Source organism: Neopsephotus bourkii, unplaced genomic scaffold (genome assembly GCF_033783945.1).
Source record: "Neopsephotus bourkii isolate Nb327-2 ecotype Australia unplaced genomic scaffold, CSIRO-AGI_Nbou_v1 NB_335, whole genome shotgun sequence".
NCBI lineage: Eukaryota > Metazoa > Chordata > Aves > Psittaciformes > Psittacidae > Neopsephotus > Neopsephotus bourkii.
Genome location: NW_026900841.1, coordinates 2,098,232 through 2,115,950, shown reverse-complemented (window position 1 = coordinate 2,115,950; position 17,719 = coordinate 2,098,232). Strand labels below are relative to the sequence as shown.

The following is a 17,719-nucleotide window of genomic DNA, read 5'->3' as shown; positions in this document are numbered from 1 at the left end:
GTAGGAAGAGGAAAAGGTCAGGTTCATACACTTGAGTTTAGCAGGAAGCATGCCTAATTACATTAGTGGTATAAGTAAAAAGTCGGAGGGGGTTGGTATTTTCTTTAAATTCATCTGTTAAACTTATCAAGACATGAAAAATTACACAGTTGCACTTCTGGGGTTTGGGTTTTTTTTTTTGGTTGGTTGGTGTTTGGGTTTTTTGGTTGTTTTATTTTGGTTTTGTAACCCATCAATTTTAGCATCCAGTTTTCTTCAAAATCAACATTAAAATGTAATTGCAGTGAGAATCCTGGAGAACTCCCATAGAAAATATGTACTACCACCCATCACTCCTAACTCTTCAATGGCAGCATTGTATAAAATCAGCCAGGTTGGAAAAGACCTTTAAAATCATCAAATGCAACCATTACCCAGGACTACCAACATAAAAGAGTTCACACTGTATGCACAAAAATCAAGGAGCCTTCTTTTCTAACAGCCAAGTAACCACTGCAGTAATTCCTGTGCTCCTGTATTTCACCTGGGATTGGAGCTGAGCCTGCTCAATCTCTGCTTTGTGTGTGGCTGCCATTTGCTGCCGAACTTCATCCAACTGGAGCTGCCGTTCTTTATTTAGCTCAGCACGGAGCTTCTCCATTTCCTCTTCATGTCTAGCGATCAGCTCAGAGATCTCACGATCATGCTCTCGTTCATGTACCTGCAGAGAATACTCAGCTGAGTAACTTGATTCAACAAAATAACCAGAATTCTCCCCTCCTCCTGACCCCAAATCAAAGACACCATGGAAGAAAAGACCCAATTATTAGATATTTGCATCTCTAAAACATTTATACTGCTTAAACAACACAAACTGAGTTTGCTTCTCTGAAATCAACCCAAGGACAGCATTTACCTTTTTTATTAAGGCAATCTGTTCCTTTCTTTCTTCTTCCAACTTTTGCTGGTTTTCTACTTTATCTTTTATTTCAGCCTTTAATTCTTCTATCTGCAAACAGGCACACAAACATTTACAATGTCTACCTTAAGCATTCCAAAACTCCAAGCCTCCTGCTTGGGTTTCCTACCACTTTCGCGTATGTCAAACTCACTTTAGTTAATTCAGCATGGTGCTGAGTCTCCATTTTATCCATTTCCTCTCTGTGATGTTTCACCATCTTGGCTTGTGCCTCCTGTGCAGCTTGTGCAGACTGAAAGGACTCCTGCAAGCGAGCCTCAAGCTCCAAATGAGCCTTCTTCAAATGGGCAATTTCTTCAGTCAACTGGCTTTTTTCCTGACTGTATTCAGTACTTTTGGCCTTTACTTCAGCATTAAGTTTATGGATTTCTAAGTTGCTGAAGTTTAACCTCTCCTCATATTCCAGTCTTTCACACTCGTGTATTTCTTTGAGGTTCTTCACTTCAGCATTAAGTTCCTGTATGTTTCTCTCAAGATCCTCAATGATGCTAGCATTGTCTGCTAGTGTTTTTCCTGCTTTTATTAGATCCGCCTCCACAACAGATAATCTCTCTCCTAAGGCTGTTTTTTCCTCTAATAAGAGTGCTAAATTTTGTTCTTTATTATTGATTTCAGCTTTGAGCAGCTCCTGTTCTTTTAGCAGTGTCTCTTCAGATACAGTTTTCTGACCAAGCAGCTCTGCTATTGTCTGGTTTTTATTCTTCTGAGCATCAAGCTGGCTTTGCATCTGATCCCTCTGACTTTGCAAAGCAGCTAACTGACGTCCAAAAAGAGACTGTACTTCACTTGTTACAGAATCAGAAGCTGTTTTCTGCTCTTGAACATCTTTTACTAACTGCTCCTGTGTTCGCAGCTGCACCATCAGCATTTCTCTTTCCTCCTGGAGGTCTTTTATTATGTCTTGCCAGGTAGACGATCTTGACACTTGTGTCAAAGTTTCTCCATCCTCACCCTGCTGCCTCATTAGAAACATTATTTTGTTTTCAAGTTCTTTCTCCTTCTCTGCTTTCTGAAGAAGTTGTTTCTCACAAGAGATCCGTGCTTCACGTTCCTCATCCAGTTCTACACGCATTTGGGAGAGCTCAGCCATTACTTTTTCCCATTTTCCAAGAGCTTCTTGGGTCTCCTGAGATGATTTCTTCAAGGCTGACTCCTTCTCATGGAGCTGCTCATTTAGCTTTAGACATCTCCCTGCTAAACTGGTTGTCTCATCATCCTTTACATCACCACCACCATCCTTTACACCACCCCCACATTGGTGCAGAGAGCTATCTGACAGAAATGAAACAAAGGCCTTTGCACTCACCTCAGTCTCTTCAAAAGTCTCTTGAGCCAAATCACTAGGATGTATTTCCTCATCAAGGCCAAAGCTTAATGCAGATAAAAAATCTCTGCTGTGTTCTAGAAGCGTACTGTCTAACCCATACCTACTGCACCTACCTTCTTCAATGGCATAACCTTCAGAAGAGCTGGACGCATAAGACTCTTCTGGTCTCTCAGTGGAGATGAGATATTTAGCCAATATACCTTCATCACCACTAAAAAGCTCCACTTCTGGCAAGTGTTCCTGAGACAGGTTATCACCTTCACTATTTTCATTATTCTCTGTAATCTTTGCATTCTTAATTTCTACTAATTGATCCCTTGAGAAGCCTACTCCCAAGCCATGCTGGAACTCCAGTTCTTCATGAACTAGCTCATCTTCACCTGTTAACTGGTGTAGCTTATTCCACATCTCATCAAATTCTGCTCTCATCTCTGGTAAAATCTGGTTTTCCCTCAATTTCATTACCTTTTTATTGGAGACAATCTCTTCATCATACTTTTGCCTTACGCCTTTAGTGGTTTTAGCCTCATAAAGTTGCTTCTCATTTAATTCCTTGATGAAAGAATTCAGTTTCTGAATCTCTCCATTCGAGAACTGTTTTACTTGTGTATATTGCTCAGCTTCCCTGAGCTGCTCTTCTGCACCAGAAAGTTGCAACTTAAGCCCATCAATCAAATCCTTGTATTTAGTCTCAATTTCAGATTTTTCTCTTTCAAAGTCTTCCTGATGGTTCTCAAGTCTTTTTCTCAAAGATTCTTTATTAACTTCAGACTCATGAAGACTCTTATTTAAGTCAATTATTATGCCATTCAGACTCTGAACATGCTCTTCAGAATTCAGCGCAGAGAGTTCTCTTTTTAACTTGTCAAGTTCATTTTTATATTTTAAAATCATTTCTTCTTCATATACCTGCCTGGCTTCTACAATTTCTCTTCTGTGGCACTTCTCCAGCTCAGCCCTCAAGTTCTCCAACTGTCTCCGAATATCCTTCTCATGGCTGATTGTCAGTTCTTCAATATGTTGTTGTTCTTTCATTTTGTATAAAGCTATTTCATTTTTCAATTCTGTTATTTCTGAGTCACGGAGAGAAAGGGTATGTTGTAGTACAGACAATCTTTCTGATGCCACTAGATCTTGGAGACTTTTAACATCTTTTTCTTCTGTGCTTTCGCATAGCTGTTGAATAGTATCTTCCATATTCTCTTCCATTTGGGCAAATGTATTTTCTTTATCTTTGGTATTCTGAAACAAAAAACACTGCATATGAAATATGCCATTGAAAAATGTTTTAATTTCCCTAAACCTCATGCTTTCAATTTATCTTTCTAAATAATACTTACTATTAAGTGCAGGGTGTGTCATTGGCCTAGGCAACAGGATTTTTAACCACATCCCTGAGAGTTGGAAAGGATTACCAAAAGACTCTGGTAACAAATATGGTAACAAGTAGCAAATTATCTAAGCAATAACAAATGCTGAGTCACTGAGTCCAAAAAGAAAGAAAATAGTGGCCGTCTCAAACGTCAAGTATTTTACTTAAAATAAGGACTACCAGAGCTACAGATGCCTCTTCACCTCACATCCATTTACTCCCGCAGGCAGAAGTAAGCTAACATAAGAGCCATCTCACATTTTGGCTCATCTGACTCACTTAAAAGCTTAAGGCTTCTACTCGTGGCATTGCTGGTTATGTGCTTAAAGGAAACCAGATCTTTTAGGCTGTTCCTTTAATGTATGCTTACACAGCAGATCCAGCAACCTTCACTCCACTGCAAGCCTCTGTCAGTTATTTTCCCACATGCCTCAAAGAATCCTACAATGGTTTGTGTTGGAAGGGAGCTTAAAACTCATGCAGTTCCAACCCCTGCCACAGGCAGGGACACCTTCCACTAGAGCAGGTTGCTCCAAGCCCCTGTGTCGAACCTGGCCCTGACCACTGCCAGGGACGGGGCAGCCACAGCTTCTCTGGGCACTCTGTGCCAAAGGCTCAAAACCAGATGGACCTGCTTCTGATGGAAATTTCTGCATGTTATACAACAGTTAAGTAACAGAGTTAAAGAGCAACCCTTCTGCAACAGAAACCAATGGAGTAATTTCAACAAATTAGCACGTTTTCAAGAGCCAGAACTAAATCCCTTGTTTCATTAAAAAAAAAGAAAAAAACAAACTTAAATTATAAGCAGCTGTTTTGCTTTAGTTTAATATCATTACCTTCAGAAGAATAATTTAATTCTATGCTTCACTCCTGAAGCATCAGTGTTACCTCACAGACAAATTTAAAGTTCATTACAGGATCTACCTCCAAAAAGTACCACCTTGGCTTGCATGACCACACCAAAACCCTAACTACCTACAACTCCTAATTATAAAGGCACTTTAACCAGTTTTTACCTTTTGAGAAGACTCAAGCTGTACTTCCAGGTCATACGCTTTCTCACGGAGCATCTCCAAATGCGCATTTTGCTCTTTGAGACGGTTCCGGAACAAGGACAGCTGTTGCTGGGCTTCTAATGCTTCATTTTTCTCAGGGCTTGTACTCCTCAGCACCTCATTAACCTGAACACAGAAAGAGAGAGTCATAAGAAAATTGATGACAGAACTCCTACAGAAGTCTCACTGTATGTATAAAATATACTGTACTCATTTACTGCAGATGTACCCTGTGTCTTTCAGTGAGTAAGAATCTCCCTAAAAAGTCAGACAACACTTACCCTGTTTTAGATACTAGCATTCGCCATAAAGACATAAATGGACTAGCCGATCTCCAGAGGTCCCTTCCAACCCCAACAGTTCTGTGATTCTGCTAGATAATTCATCTCTATGAAAGCTCCAAAATGAAACAGTAGTTCCAAAGGACTAGACATACTCATATGAGAACAATGAACTAAACCAGTCTTCTCTGCAAAGGATTTACAGCTCAATACTAAAGGGTTTTCTTTCCACCTCCCTCCAAATGAAAAGAGAACATTCACCCCTATGTGAGTAAATTAAAATACATTAATTATTAAAACCTTTTTCTAAAGACTTTGCTAACACCAAACAGATAATAAAGTACTAATATAACTGTCTTAAATGTTATCAAAGTTGACATGCTTCCACGAACAAATATTACTGCCCAAAGTGCTATTTAGAGGCTTTACCATTGTCTTTTAATGGTTTATTCAGTAAATCCCAACAATCATCTGCAGAGTAATTTTCACTATTACCATGTATTTATCAAGAGTACTAAGAACTGTTCATAGAAAGCAGGATTTTTGTTCTTTTCCAAAATTTCATTTAGCAGAGGATTTCTCTTCCCTGCTCCATCCCTGGCAGAGTTCAAGGGCAGGCTGGACACAGCCTTGGGTGACATGGTTTAGTGTGAGGTGTCCCTGCCCATGGCAGGGGGTTTGGAACTAGATGATCTTAAGGTCCTTTCCAACCCTATCTATTCTATGATTCCAGGACATGAGCAACCCCTTCAAGCCAAGCCCTGAACTTCAGGAAGTCCCAGGTTTTATTTGTAATTCTTTTTACCTCCCCTTCCTATTCAGCCATTTCAACTATATAATCAAGCACCACTGCTACCTTGCAAACCTGATACGGTGAGTAAACAGAGATACACCTCTTTGGCATATACTTCAAGGCTCCGAGACAGCAAATATACAGGTGTGCAGGGAGAACAGCCACTGGAACACTGAGCATCCCCCAAAACAGATAAAGGGGCTTTGTTGGGTCTTTTGATTGTTTTTCAATTTAAAGGAGATGAAAGGCTGCAGTGTATCTCATTATCCAGTGATTAGACCCATGATCAACTTGTGGCACTGAAACATGTTCTTGTGTGTCACAGGGGCTTCATCAACGGTCTTCATGTATTTAAATGTCCTTTGAGGCAAGTCACATTACCACTTTATCTTAGTGACTGCAGACAAATACTCAACATGCTCTGAGTTTCTATGGCCTTTAGCAGCAAAACAAGAAACAGGTATAAAGACAGAAGCTGCTCCCGTGAGTCCTGTGGTTTCTTGGGAGCAATACTGTTAAAATTCTCACAGAGAAGACAGAACCTTGTATTTTATTTTAAATACTTCTTTGTTTTTAATGTAGGAAACTACTAAGAAATGAACCTACTTTTCAATTAAAAACAGCATTCAAATTTCTCTGGACAAGGCCCATGATTACAACTAAAACTAATTCTGTTAGCAAGCAATTTTGCAGCCAGTACATGTATGTACAGGTAAGTACCTGTTTTACACCATAAAATAGTGAAAAAGCATCATTTTATCACATTTGCAAACAATACTCAGTAACTAATCTTTTTAGTAACTCATTATCATACTCTTCTTTGGCATATATATCAGCATCTTTTACTAAATACGTGATCTTTCACTCTTACTTCAGCTGTATGATCATTCAGTACATCCCAGTTGGACAAGCCAGCACTCCCCTGGTGAGTAAACAAACGGGACAAACACTACATAATTTTAAAGAGCCGTTTTTAAGATACATAAGGAAAAACAATTATTTTAGAAACACCCTAAGCACATGAGCCAGAAAGGCCCATGTTGTGACACAACATGCCAGTGAGAGAAAGACCTCATGCTAAACTCAGCTGGTTATCTATGCTCAACTCAGCTGGTTATCCATGCTCACATGAATGAAATAAATGTAAATAAAATTAAAGTTACTATGAATGTCTACTGAAAAATGTAGGGCTAAGTCTCCCCACTGAGATTGTCTCATCTTCTGCTTCTGTGGCTTGCTAACACAGTTAAGCACTCCTGTATTGACTAAGAAATATTAGTTTACTAACTGAGAGGAAATTAATGGTGGTAAATGCTCCATCCCTGGCAGTGTTCAAGGCTAGGCTGGACAGAGCCTTGGTCAACATAGTCAAATGTGAGGTGTCCCTGCCCATGGCAAGTGGCTGGAACTAAGTGAGCTTAAGGTCCTTTCCAACCCTAACCATTCTACGATTCTATGATTATTTAACAAACATGCTAAAATCACTCAGATAATGACAAAAGCAGTACTATTTTCTGAAACGTATACTTAGCTTGATATCTTGAAAGATATTTACCTCTCACTGGTTTCACAAGACAAGGATGACTGCAGCACTCTCTAAAAACATAGCCCAGAGCCCTCTCTGTATTTTGAACCCGCACAAAGTAGTTTCCAAATGATTCCTGTCTCCCTAGAGGTGCCCTCTCCACATAACCTAGAAAGCAATCCCATTTGCTGTGCAAACCAGCTATTTGAACAGAAGCTGCTGAGAAGCAGTAAGTGCTTTTGTTTTGTTTCTTTAATTTAAGTTCATATGAATGTAACAAGGGCACTGCCATGGTCAAGTGACAAAACACTGTATGCTTTCCTCTTAGTGCAGACAGCTTGGCATGAAGCTTCATGAAAGCTTTTGCAATGCTAACAACATGTTCAGGATACCCTGAATGTAGGGACACCTGCACAAGAGAAAGTGGGATAACACATGCAAATGGCATACTCTGTTAATACAGATTTGCAAATACACTAGTTTGATGCTCTGATTGTATGTTGTGAAGACAAACCATGTTCAGAAGGCACTGCCTCCCCAAAACTCGCCAGTCTTTGCATAGACAACATGCTCAAATGCACTGGGTAATTACTGTTTAAACAAGCTCCCACACCACGACAGATAGATTTTGTTGTAGCCAAAGAGTTGCCTTGTAGTTTCTGAGCTTGTGAAACTATCATTAGCTAATCCCTTCTGAAGCAAGCTATAAAAAAAATCCCAAACATATTCAAAACTACAAAGAGAAGCTCATGGCAGTGAGAGGTGAAAGACCTTAATTTAGCAGGCTAACAGCAGACAACTCCTTGACTGTCCAGTCCACAATACGGAGATGTTTCAGTAACTGACATCACTTTTTAAGACAGTTAATTATTACAAGTGAAATACATCAGTTTACTTACTTCTCAGTGACAGCTAGTTGACAGTCCCAGAGAGCTAATACCCAGTCAAGTAAAACTGGGTTTTACTTAAAAATCACCAGGAATACTTGTTATTTGCAAACACAGTGAAGTGAAACACAAGAAGTACTAAGATTTACCTCTGTCTCTGTTGCTGTCTGTAGTAGATTGGCATCTTCAGCCTTACTCTCTGGTGGGTTGGTGTCTTCAACACAAATCTGTAGTAGGTTGGCATCTTCAGCCTTACTCTCTGGTGGGTTGGTGTCTTCAGCACAACTCTGTAATAGGTTGGCACCTTCAGCCTTAAGCTTGAGCAGGTTGGCATCTTCAGCCTTAAGGTCTAGTAGGTTGGTGTCTCCAGCCTTAATCTCTAGTAGGCTCGTGTCTCCAGCCTTAAGCTCTAATTGGTTGGCATCTCCAGCCTTAAGCTCCAGTAGGTCAGTGTCTTCAGCATAACTCTCTAGTAGGTTGGTGTCTCCGGCCTTACTCTCTAGTAGATTGGTGTCTTCAGCATAACTCTCAAGTAGACTGGTGTCTTCAGAATTACTCTCTGACAGGTTGGTATCTCCAGCCTTAAGCTCCAGCAGGTTGGCATCTCCAGCCTTACCCTCTCTACCCTTACCAGCACCTTGGGCTGCTACTGCGTGCTCTTCCTGCGGAAGGTCATGCGGGTGGACAGACGAACCCTTCCTCTTCGCCGTCTTTTTCTGCGACTGCGTGTTGTCGCCTTTTGCTTTTCGTTGTCTGAAGTAAGCAAACTGTGCAGAAAAGATTGGAAGAGGTAGAGGGAGAGGTAAGTGAGGAAAAGGAAGCAGGACCACAAGATTAATACACTCATGGGTGATGAAGATCCTATCTTGAGAAAATATATACATCTGCAGAAAAACTGCTTTATCTTCCTACTTTCTAAACATTCAGCACATACTGGAAAACTGTGCAATTAAGCAAGAAACCTCAAACCAGTACTAAAGACTCAATTCAATACCAGAATCCAATTTTACTCAGTGAAACTTTGTGTGTCAATGACAATCCTGAATTACAGCAAGACAGATTAGTAAAAGCATAAGTAGTTAATATACTAGAATCATTAGAAAAAAAATCATCATCGAGCAGTCTTTCTGCATGAACAGCAAAACCAATAACCCTCTCCAAATGCATCTAAACAGATCTTTGCCAGTGTAAGCTTCAAGATTAAAATTAACGGAAGTGAATCCTCATACTCCTTCCCTGCCACCCCCTTAGGAGAATCCAGCAAAACTTCTTAGCCAGAAAGCAGCCGACAGGACATAAATAGAAAATCAATTAAGCCAGGTCATCTTAATATCTTCTGTTGAAAAATCAGATGCTCTACTTTATCAGACTATCACAGCTCACAGAAGCACCAGGGACTTGCAAAGAATGTCACTGCCAGAATTTATTACCCAACTTTCCTTAGCACCTTAAAGAGCTTAAAAAGGATTATCAGATTTTCAGCACTAGCACTGTGTTTAGGCAGCATTACTGAGTAGCATCTCCCTCACAGCATAAACCCAGACATCCTTCTCATGAGGATAAAGCCTTCTTCAAGGTTACAACCACAAGTTATCAAGTGTTAATATATCCTTGTGATGAGATAAAACACATAGTCAATGATGATGGGATGCAAACATAATCACCAAATTCTACCTGCAAGACATACAAAAACCCACTGCTTGACAACTTGCCTTTCCTTCAAAACAGCCACCTTGCAGGAAAATCTTGTCTCTCCTTCAACTTATGCAGTGGATTTAGTTCAGTCCTTTCTCCTTACACCCATGCCATTATAGCAACATTTACCTGCCAGCTCAGCTACTCAGCAAATACAGAGTTAGATACCTGCTACACTGAGCAGTCTGCTGAGAGGATACATTTGCAGAAAGTCATCAGTTTCTTAACATCAGTTCAGATGCTTATGTACAAATAGCTTATTTTTAAGATTCTGTTCTCTCATTTCCAGTTATTAATATTGAATGCAGATTAAACACAGATTGTGTTGACTCTCATAAGCAAAATGAACAGAGCAGTAAATAAAACTGCAGTGACATACAAATACTACTCTCTGAAATTAAGTGTTAACTCGAGCATTTACTGATGGCAGCATCTGTCAAAAATAGCTATTGCACCAATTAACCTGAACGTGCAGAAATGGGACAGCAGGAAACCTGCACAAAAATGGAGAGGAGAGGAAGCTGCTTTAATCAGAAAATGTAAGAAAGGAGGGGCAGAGAGAGGCCACCATAGACAGCAGTTCGTTTAATGAAGGGAGACCAAGTATATGACATTAAAAAAACAAAACTTGCCATGACTGAACACCTAAATGACTATGAATTTTTAAATGCACAGCTAAAACCAAAACTTATTTTGTCCTACTCATATGGGTTAAGCATATAAAATCATAATATAGATGATATGTGAGCAGCAGGTCATGGAGGGGATTCTCCCCTCTGAGGCACTCTGGGGAGACCCCCCCTGCAGTCCTGCTCCAGCTCTGGGGCAACAGCACAAGAGGGATGAGGAGCTGTTGGAGTGAGTCCAGAGGAGGCCATGGAGATGCTGCAAGGGCTGGAGCAGCTCTGCTCTGGAGCCAGGCTGAGACAGCTGGGCTGGGTCAGCCCAGCTCCAGTGCCTCAAGGGGCTGCAGGAAACCCGGAGAATGGATTTGGACAAGGGCCCATAGGGACAGGACAAGAGGAATGGCTTTAAACTGCCAGAACAGGGGAGACTGAGATGAGCTCTTAGGCAGAAGCTCTTCCCTGTGAGGGTGCTGAGGCGCTGGCACAGGGTGCCCAGAGAAGCTGTGGCTGCCCCATCCCTGGCAGTGTTCAAGGCCAGGCTGGACACAGGGGCTTGGAGCACCCTGCTCTAGTGGAAGGTGTCCCTGTCTGTGACACAGGGCTGGAACTGGATGAGCTTTAAGGTCCCTTCCAACACAAACCAGTCTGGGATTCTATGATAACTAAAATATCCACGTACCCCAAAATTTAATGGAACTACCAGACTTGTTGGTCCATAAAAGTGTGGAGTGAAACACATACCAGATTATGGAATCACTGGATGGGGAAAAGCTCTATTCAGGGCAGTATCAGGTTTTCAAAGCTTTTAATCAGCAACATAAATTGAACTGTCATTATGAGTATCATCAGATACACAGTCATCCAACACGAAGTAATGCATGTAAATACTATGAAAGCATCTAACATTGACTCTCCCCATCCCACTGAGATCCGCCATTCCTCTTTTGAAGGACTTCATTCTCAGTTTGCTTTCTAGCTCCACGTGCAAAGACAAAAGCTTCACTTTTAGCCAAGATGTAGCATGCCACAGGAACACCAACAGCATTGTCCACTGTAGCACCCAAAGCAGCTCTCTGCAACACCCGACCTTTCTGCAGGTACCAATGTCATTTCACCATGTCCAGGCAGTTAAAAGTGGCAGCCACAAGGCACCTCTGATCTGGTACAGCCAGCACCACACCAGCATCCCAGAACGCAAAGAACAAGCCTGCCAGGTTTTGTGTTGTGTGGCCTCTGTGTCATTCCCATCCTGGATTAACTGCAGGAGCCAGCAGACAGGAAAACTACAGCAAATGCAGCACTGTTTAGTTTTCCCCAGCCTATCTAAACATAATTCACTCCTCAATTCACTGCTTTACATGCTTTAAAAATTAGGACCAAAAGAATACTCACAGAAAAGGAAACACAGCAGAAAACCACACCAGCACCAAATCGAAACAGGTTGTTCAAATAAACCTGAGCCTGCCTCTTAGATACAGTAAACATAAGCAGCAAGTGCTCTTAGACAAAAGCCAGGAACGTTTTTTACAGCTTCCTCAAACTGATGAAGTGGGAGAACTTCCTAGAAACATCCCAGGCTTGCGGAAGAGCAGCTGGAAAGCTGCTCATGGAAAAGGACCTGAGGGTGCTGACTGATAGAGCTGAACATGAGTAGCTTGTGCCCAGGCAGCCAAGGCCAAGAGCATCCTGGCCTGTATCAGCACCAGCATGGCAGCAGGGGCAGGGCAGTGACTGTCCCCCTGTATTCTGCACTGCTGAGGCTGCACCTCAAATCCTGTGTTCAGCTCTGAATCTCTCACTACAAGAGGGACATTGAGGTGCTGGGGCAGGTCCAGAGAGAGAAGACAGATCTGGTGCAGGGCCTGGAGCACAAGCGTGATGGGGAATGGCTGAGTGACCGGGGGGTTCAGTCTGGAGAAGAGAAGGCTCAGGGGGGACCTGATCGCTCCCTACAACTGCCTGACAGGAGGATGGAGCCAGGAGGGGCTGGGCTCTGCTCCCAAGGAGCAAGGGATGGGACAAGAGGAAACGGCCTCAAGCTGCACCAGGGGAGGTTTAGATGGAGCTGAGGAACAATTCCTGCCCCCGAGAGTGCTCAGGCATTGGAACAGGCTGCCCAGGGCAGGGCTGGAGTCACCGTCCCCGCAAGTGTTCACACACTGTGGAGAGGAGGCCTCAGTGCCATGGGTTAGTGGTGGCCTTGGCAGGGCTGGGGAATGGTTGGACTGGATGAGCTTAAAGAGCTTTTCCAACCTGGTTGACCCCATGAAAACATGTAAAATAAAGGAACAGCAAAGGCTTCTCACACACGAGGTACGGCACATACCGGTCTGGAATGAGAGGCACAGCTGGCCAAAATTGAAGTGGAAAATAACAAAGATAAAAGCACAGCACTGAATCCTGGAGTTCACTCTGTTCCTCAATCACTACCCTGGCCAGCAGTATTGCATTTATTAAGCAAGTCTAATAAAAGCTTAAAAAGGTACCTGATACAGTCAGTATTTTGCTGCTAAATCATAATTTCCAATTAGTCACAGTATCTTAGAATCAGCCAGGTTGGAAAAGACCTTTAAAATCATTATATTCAACATTTACCCCAGGTGATAATTTAAATACATTTGAGTAATGGAAATTTTATTCCTAAATGAAAGAGTTTAACATGAACACTGTTTTAAAGAGGAAAGCATTCATATTATGTTCCTTCCCCAAGTCATTGTTTAACAGACTAAAATCTAAGGATGACAAAGACAAAATATTACTTGGGGGGAAATAAAAAGAGGGCAGAACCCCCTTCAGCAGTTCACAATTCCAGATTCAAGCACTATCAGCCTGCAATTAGCATGACTGCATAGGTTGCTACACATACATTGCTACAACAGAGGCTCACAGCTCAAAACTGATGTGAACACCCACAAAGTGAGGCAGGAACATGATTCAGGATGCTGACCCGAATGAACACTGAGCACCTGCATATCAGCTCAGAGATGGGATCACCTTAAGCTGCTGTTGGCCTGCCCCACAGGAAGGAAATACTGTATTTGCTCAGGGACATTTCTCCCTTTCAAAACTGCATTTCTATTCATGAAGAGGACAGCAGCAAGAAAACAGGAAAAAAGAAAAGAACTGAAGGGAGAAACATTTCCCCACTGCTCTATTATAAAGAGCCTTCAAAAACATGAGCTATCCAATGAAGATTTTTAAGGAAGTTACAGTCCTGCAGCCCACTTATTCAGCAGAATGACCACATCCTGCTATGGGCTTAAGAATAATAGAACCATGGAACAGTTTGTGTTGGGAGGGACCTCAAAGCTCATCCAGTTCCAACCCCTGCCACAGGCAGAGACCCCTTCCACTAGAGCACGGTGCTCCAAGCCCCTGTGTCCAACCTGGCCTTGAACACTGCCAGGGATGGGGCAGCCACAGCTTCTCTGGGCACCCTGTGCCAGCGCCTCAGCACCCTCACAGGGAAGAGCTTCTGCCTAAGAGCTCATCTCAGTCTCCCCTGTTCTGGCAGGTTAAAGCCATTCCCCTTGTCCTGTCCCTACAGGCCCTTGTCCAAAGCCCCTCTCCAGGTTCCCTGCAGCCCCTTGAGGCACCAGAGCTGCTCTAAGGTCTCTCCTTAAGGAGCCTTCTCCAGGTTGAACAAGCCCAGCTCTCTCAGCCTGTCAATGTTAAGAACATGCAAAGGACTACACCAAGTAAGACCAAAGGTGTAATTGCCCACTGTGAATCTGTTCCATAAGTTAGCTCTACAACTTCAGGTATATAAGTAAAAATATAAAAGCTATACATGTCATAAGTTGTGTGCAAGCATAGCAAGGAGTGTGTACCTCATACACTTGCTTTCCATACTTAACATACTATTTTTGTGTCTCATAAGCTCCCATGGATATTGCTCCTATTCATTTGGCCAGGGTTTTTTGAAGATGGTCTGGTGCAACCAACCTGCTAGCCAAGTAATAGATCTCTGTGACATTTTAATAAACAGAGGGAGCACTACATCTATCTTTACCTTCCTAAACCCTTTCCTCTCCTCTCAGTGTACCATGTATGTGATACCAGGGAATAGCAACATTGACAGAGCTGCTAAAAATTTACCTGTCTTAAATGGTCAGATAAGACATATTTAGCACATAGTTAAGAAAGAAATAATACATGCAACATTGGCTCTGCACACATAATGTGAAACATAATGCAAGGCCCTACATTTTTTTCCCCAATGGCAAACAACAGCTGTACAACAGGTGGAAACTAATAACTTATTCAATGAAAGTCCATCCCATTTTTCTAACTATAGACAGATACAGCACTTTGAGAAGGGTTACAAACGTTAACACAAGTCTTGCACAGCTAACGTAACTTTTCAGCCTGAAAATCTCCTGTTCTCAAAGTCTTCTCTCTTGCTATTAATCCAAACACTAATCTAGCAATGGATCTCCAACAAGGGACTGTGACCACACAGCATGTAACAAGGCTGTGAGGGCAAGTGGATGAGAAGCTGCTGAGTGGGAGTGGGGACTGTGGCAACAATAGCTGCATCTGGGTGGGATACATTATGGACAGTCCCCACATGAAGCTGTGACAGTGCAACTACAGCCACAACCCCACCCCCTTCCCCGTTAACTCTCTTTTTCCTTGCCTTCTATGCAACATGGGGAGAAGAGAGCTGAAAAGATCTGAGGCAGACAGCACGGCTCAAAGCCACCTCTGACGACACTAGCTTGATTTCCAGACAGGTCCCCTGCAAAAAGGACCATGTCCCTGTGCCTGTAGGAGAATAACTAAGAAAGATATCATGAGCAAAGGGGCTGCAGTACATCATGAGAAAATCTAATCTGTCCAAATTATCCAAAGTCCTCTGCAGCCTCAATTATCCCCTTCTACCTACAGTCCCCCATTCCAGTCCTGCTAAGGTGGCAAGAACAGGGAACAGCTGTAGCTGCAGACAAGCCAGTCTTATTCAGCAGTAGATTCCCAGAAAGGGAACGTGAATAACAGCTCACATCCTGCACCTTGGGTAAAGGCAATACCCAGCACAAACCCAGGCTGAGCAAGATTGAATAGAGCAGCCTCAAGGAGGACTTGGGGTTGCTCGTCAATGAGAAGCTCTCCATGACCCAGCTTCAGTGTCAGCTTGAGCCCAGAACCCCCAGTGTGTTCTGCCCTGCACACCCAGAGCATGATCAGCAGGTTGACAGAAGGGATTCTCCCCTCTGCTGCGCTCTGGGGAGACCCCCCCTGCAGTCCTGATCCAGCTCTGGGGCAAGAGCACAAGAGGGACGTGGAACTGTGAGAGCGAGTACAGAGGAGGCCACAGAGATGCTGCGAGGGCTGGAGCAGCTCTGCTCTGGAGCCAGGCTGAGAGAGCTGGGCTGGGTCAGCCTGGACAAGAGAAGGCTCCTTAAGGGGAGACCTTAGAGCAGCTCCAGTGCCTCAAGGGGCTGCAGGAAACCTGGAGAGGGGCTTTGGACAAAGGCCTGTAGGGACAGGACAAGGGGAATGGCTTTAACCTGCCAGAACAGGGGAGACTGAGATGAGCTCTTAGGTAGAAGCTCTTCCCTGTGAGGGTGCTGAGGTGCTGGCACAGGGTGCCCAGAGAAGCTGTGGCTGCCCCATCCCTGGCAGTGTTCAAGGCCAGGTTGGACACAGGGGCTTGGAGCAACCTGCTCTAGTGGAAGGTGCCCCTGTCCATGGCAGGGGTTTGGAACTGGATGAGCTTTAAGGTCCTTTCCAAAACAAACCAGTCTGGGACTAGTAATTGGGCATTTCTAACCAGTTTCTTCAAGAAAGCAGTTTTTATTTAAGAGGGTTAACTTGTATCAGGTGTTAATCATATAGTTACAAACAATAATTACTATGAGGTCTCTCAATAATCCTATCAAACCACCTAACTGTAGACAGAGCAAATCAAAGCTTGTGAAGTGTTCCCTAAGGGCACAGCTGGAAACAGCCCAGCTCAGGTCTCCAGTAACCCACCTGCAGAAGGAAGGACTAGCCACTGAGGTAATAAAACACAGAATACCTAATTTTGAGTGAGAGTATCACCTGGAAATATAGTATTTCCACAAGTAACTGGGTGGAATCCTAGATGAAAATAGTCGAAATAATAGTATAATAAATAACAAAAGAGTAAAAGTAATGATAACACCCAACCAACCTGAAGCACAATCAAACAACTCCCCCCAAAATAATCCAACAGGCAGAAACAGGGGGAAGACATAAGCACTACTTTAAGCAGCTCCTTGCTCACTAAAGCTAATACTTATATACCATCTGTACCCCGGACAGACAGAGGCAATGCCGCGGGCAGCTCTAAAACAGCCCTGCGGAGGGCACCGCAGGGCGCTGGGAGCCAGGCCGGGACCTGCGTGGACCCCACATGACAGAACCCCTCCGCTCCATCCTCACCTTGACCCTGCCAGCTTCCAGCTTCTGTCTCCACGCCTCCTCCTCCGCTTCCATGTGGCGGGCGAGCGGGGCACGCTGAGGCGGAGCCAAGCCCACCCGGGCCCCTCGCGACCCCCCCTATCACACAGGAGCGGACACACAAGTTTCGGTCATGGCCGCCCCAAAGCTTTGTCCCCGCCCTCCTGGGCGTCTCAGCCAACCTGAAGGCTGCTCTTACCCTCACTGGCCAATGATAGTGCAGGGGCTGGCCTACGCTACGGGAGCAGGGAGGAAGCTGTGCGGGAATTGGCGAAGGCCTCCAGCCAATGTCGAGAACAGCCGTTAGGCTCGCCCCGCCCACCCTGTCTGGCTCCTGGGATGGACAGCGCGCCCTCCACCGCCGCTCCTGCTGCCGCCGCTTGTTCCCGCCCTCTCAGCAGCCACCAGTAGGAAAGGGGAAGTCAGTAGCTGTCCCTGCGCTGAGTGGACAGTTTCAAACGGGCCGCCAGCCACGGCCCCGCCCAGGTACGGGAGACAGCCAATGAGGAGAGGGGGCGGTTGCCGCGGGAAAGCTCACCCGGGTGTTGCCGAGCAACGCTCAGAGGCGTGTTTGGGCGGGTTTGGGGTGGCTGAGGTGAAGTTCCGTCTGCCCTGCTCTGCTCTGCCGTTGCTGGAGCGGCGGGTCGCGGCGTTGATGGCCTTGTCCCTCGCCTTGTTGGCGATAGAGATGTGTTGTTGCGGGATTAACGGTCCATCCTAGTCGTAGGGCTATTACGCTTTGCAGCACACCTGGTCTGTCCCCCTGTGTGT

At 44.0% G+C, this 17,719-nt stretch overlaps 1 protein-coding gene across 5 annotated transcripts in view; it reads right to left on the bottom strand.

The window, feature by feature from the left end:
• The window catches only part of PCNT (pericentrin), an 88,251-nt gene extending 71,229 nt beyond the window's left edge, over positions 1-17,022 (bottom strand). For all 5 annotated transcript variants that reach the window (XM_061348122.1, XM_061348124.1, XM_061348127.1 and 2 more), the window contains exons 1-6: positions 16,931-17,022; positions 8,351-8,968; positions 4,677-4,841; positions 1,068-3,527; positions 896-988; positions 524-700 (exon numbers count right to left, since the gene is read on the bottom strand). In XM_061348122.1, the coding sequence (XP_061204106.1) occupies positions 524-700; positions 896-988; positions 1,068-3,527; positions 4,677-4,841; positions 8,351-8,968; positions 16,931-16,984 (3,567 nt within the window). In that variant the 5' untranslated portion in view covers positions 16,985-17,022. The remainder of the gene's footprint in view (positions 1-523; positions 701-895; positions 989-1,067; positions 3,528-4,676; positions 4,842-8,350; positions 8,969-16,930) is intronic.
• Between the last annotated feature and the right edge of the window lie 697 nt (positions 17,023-17,719).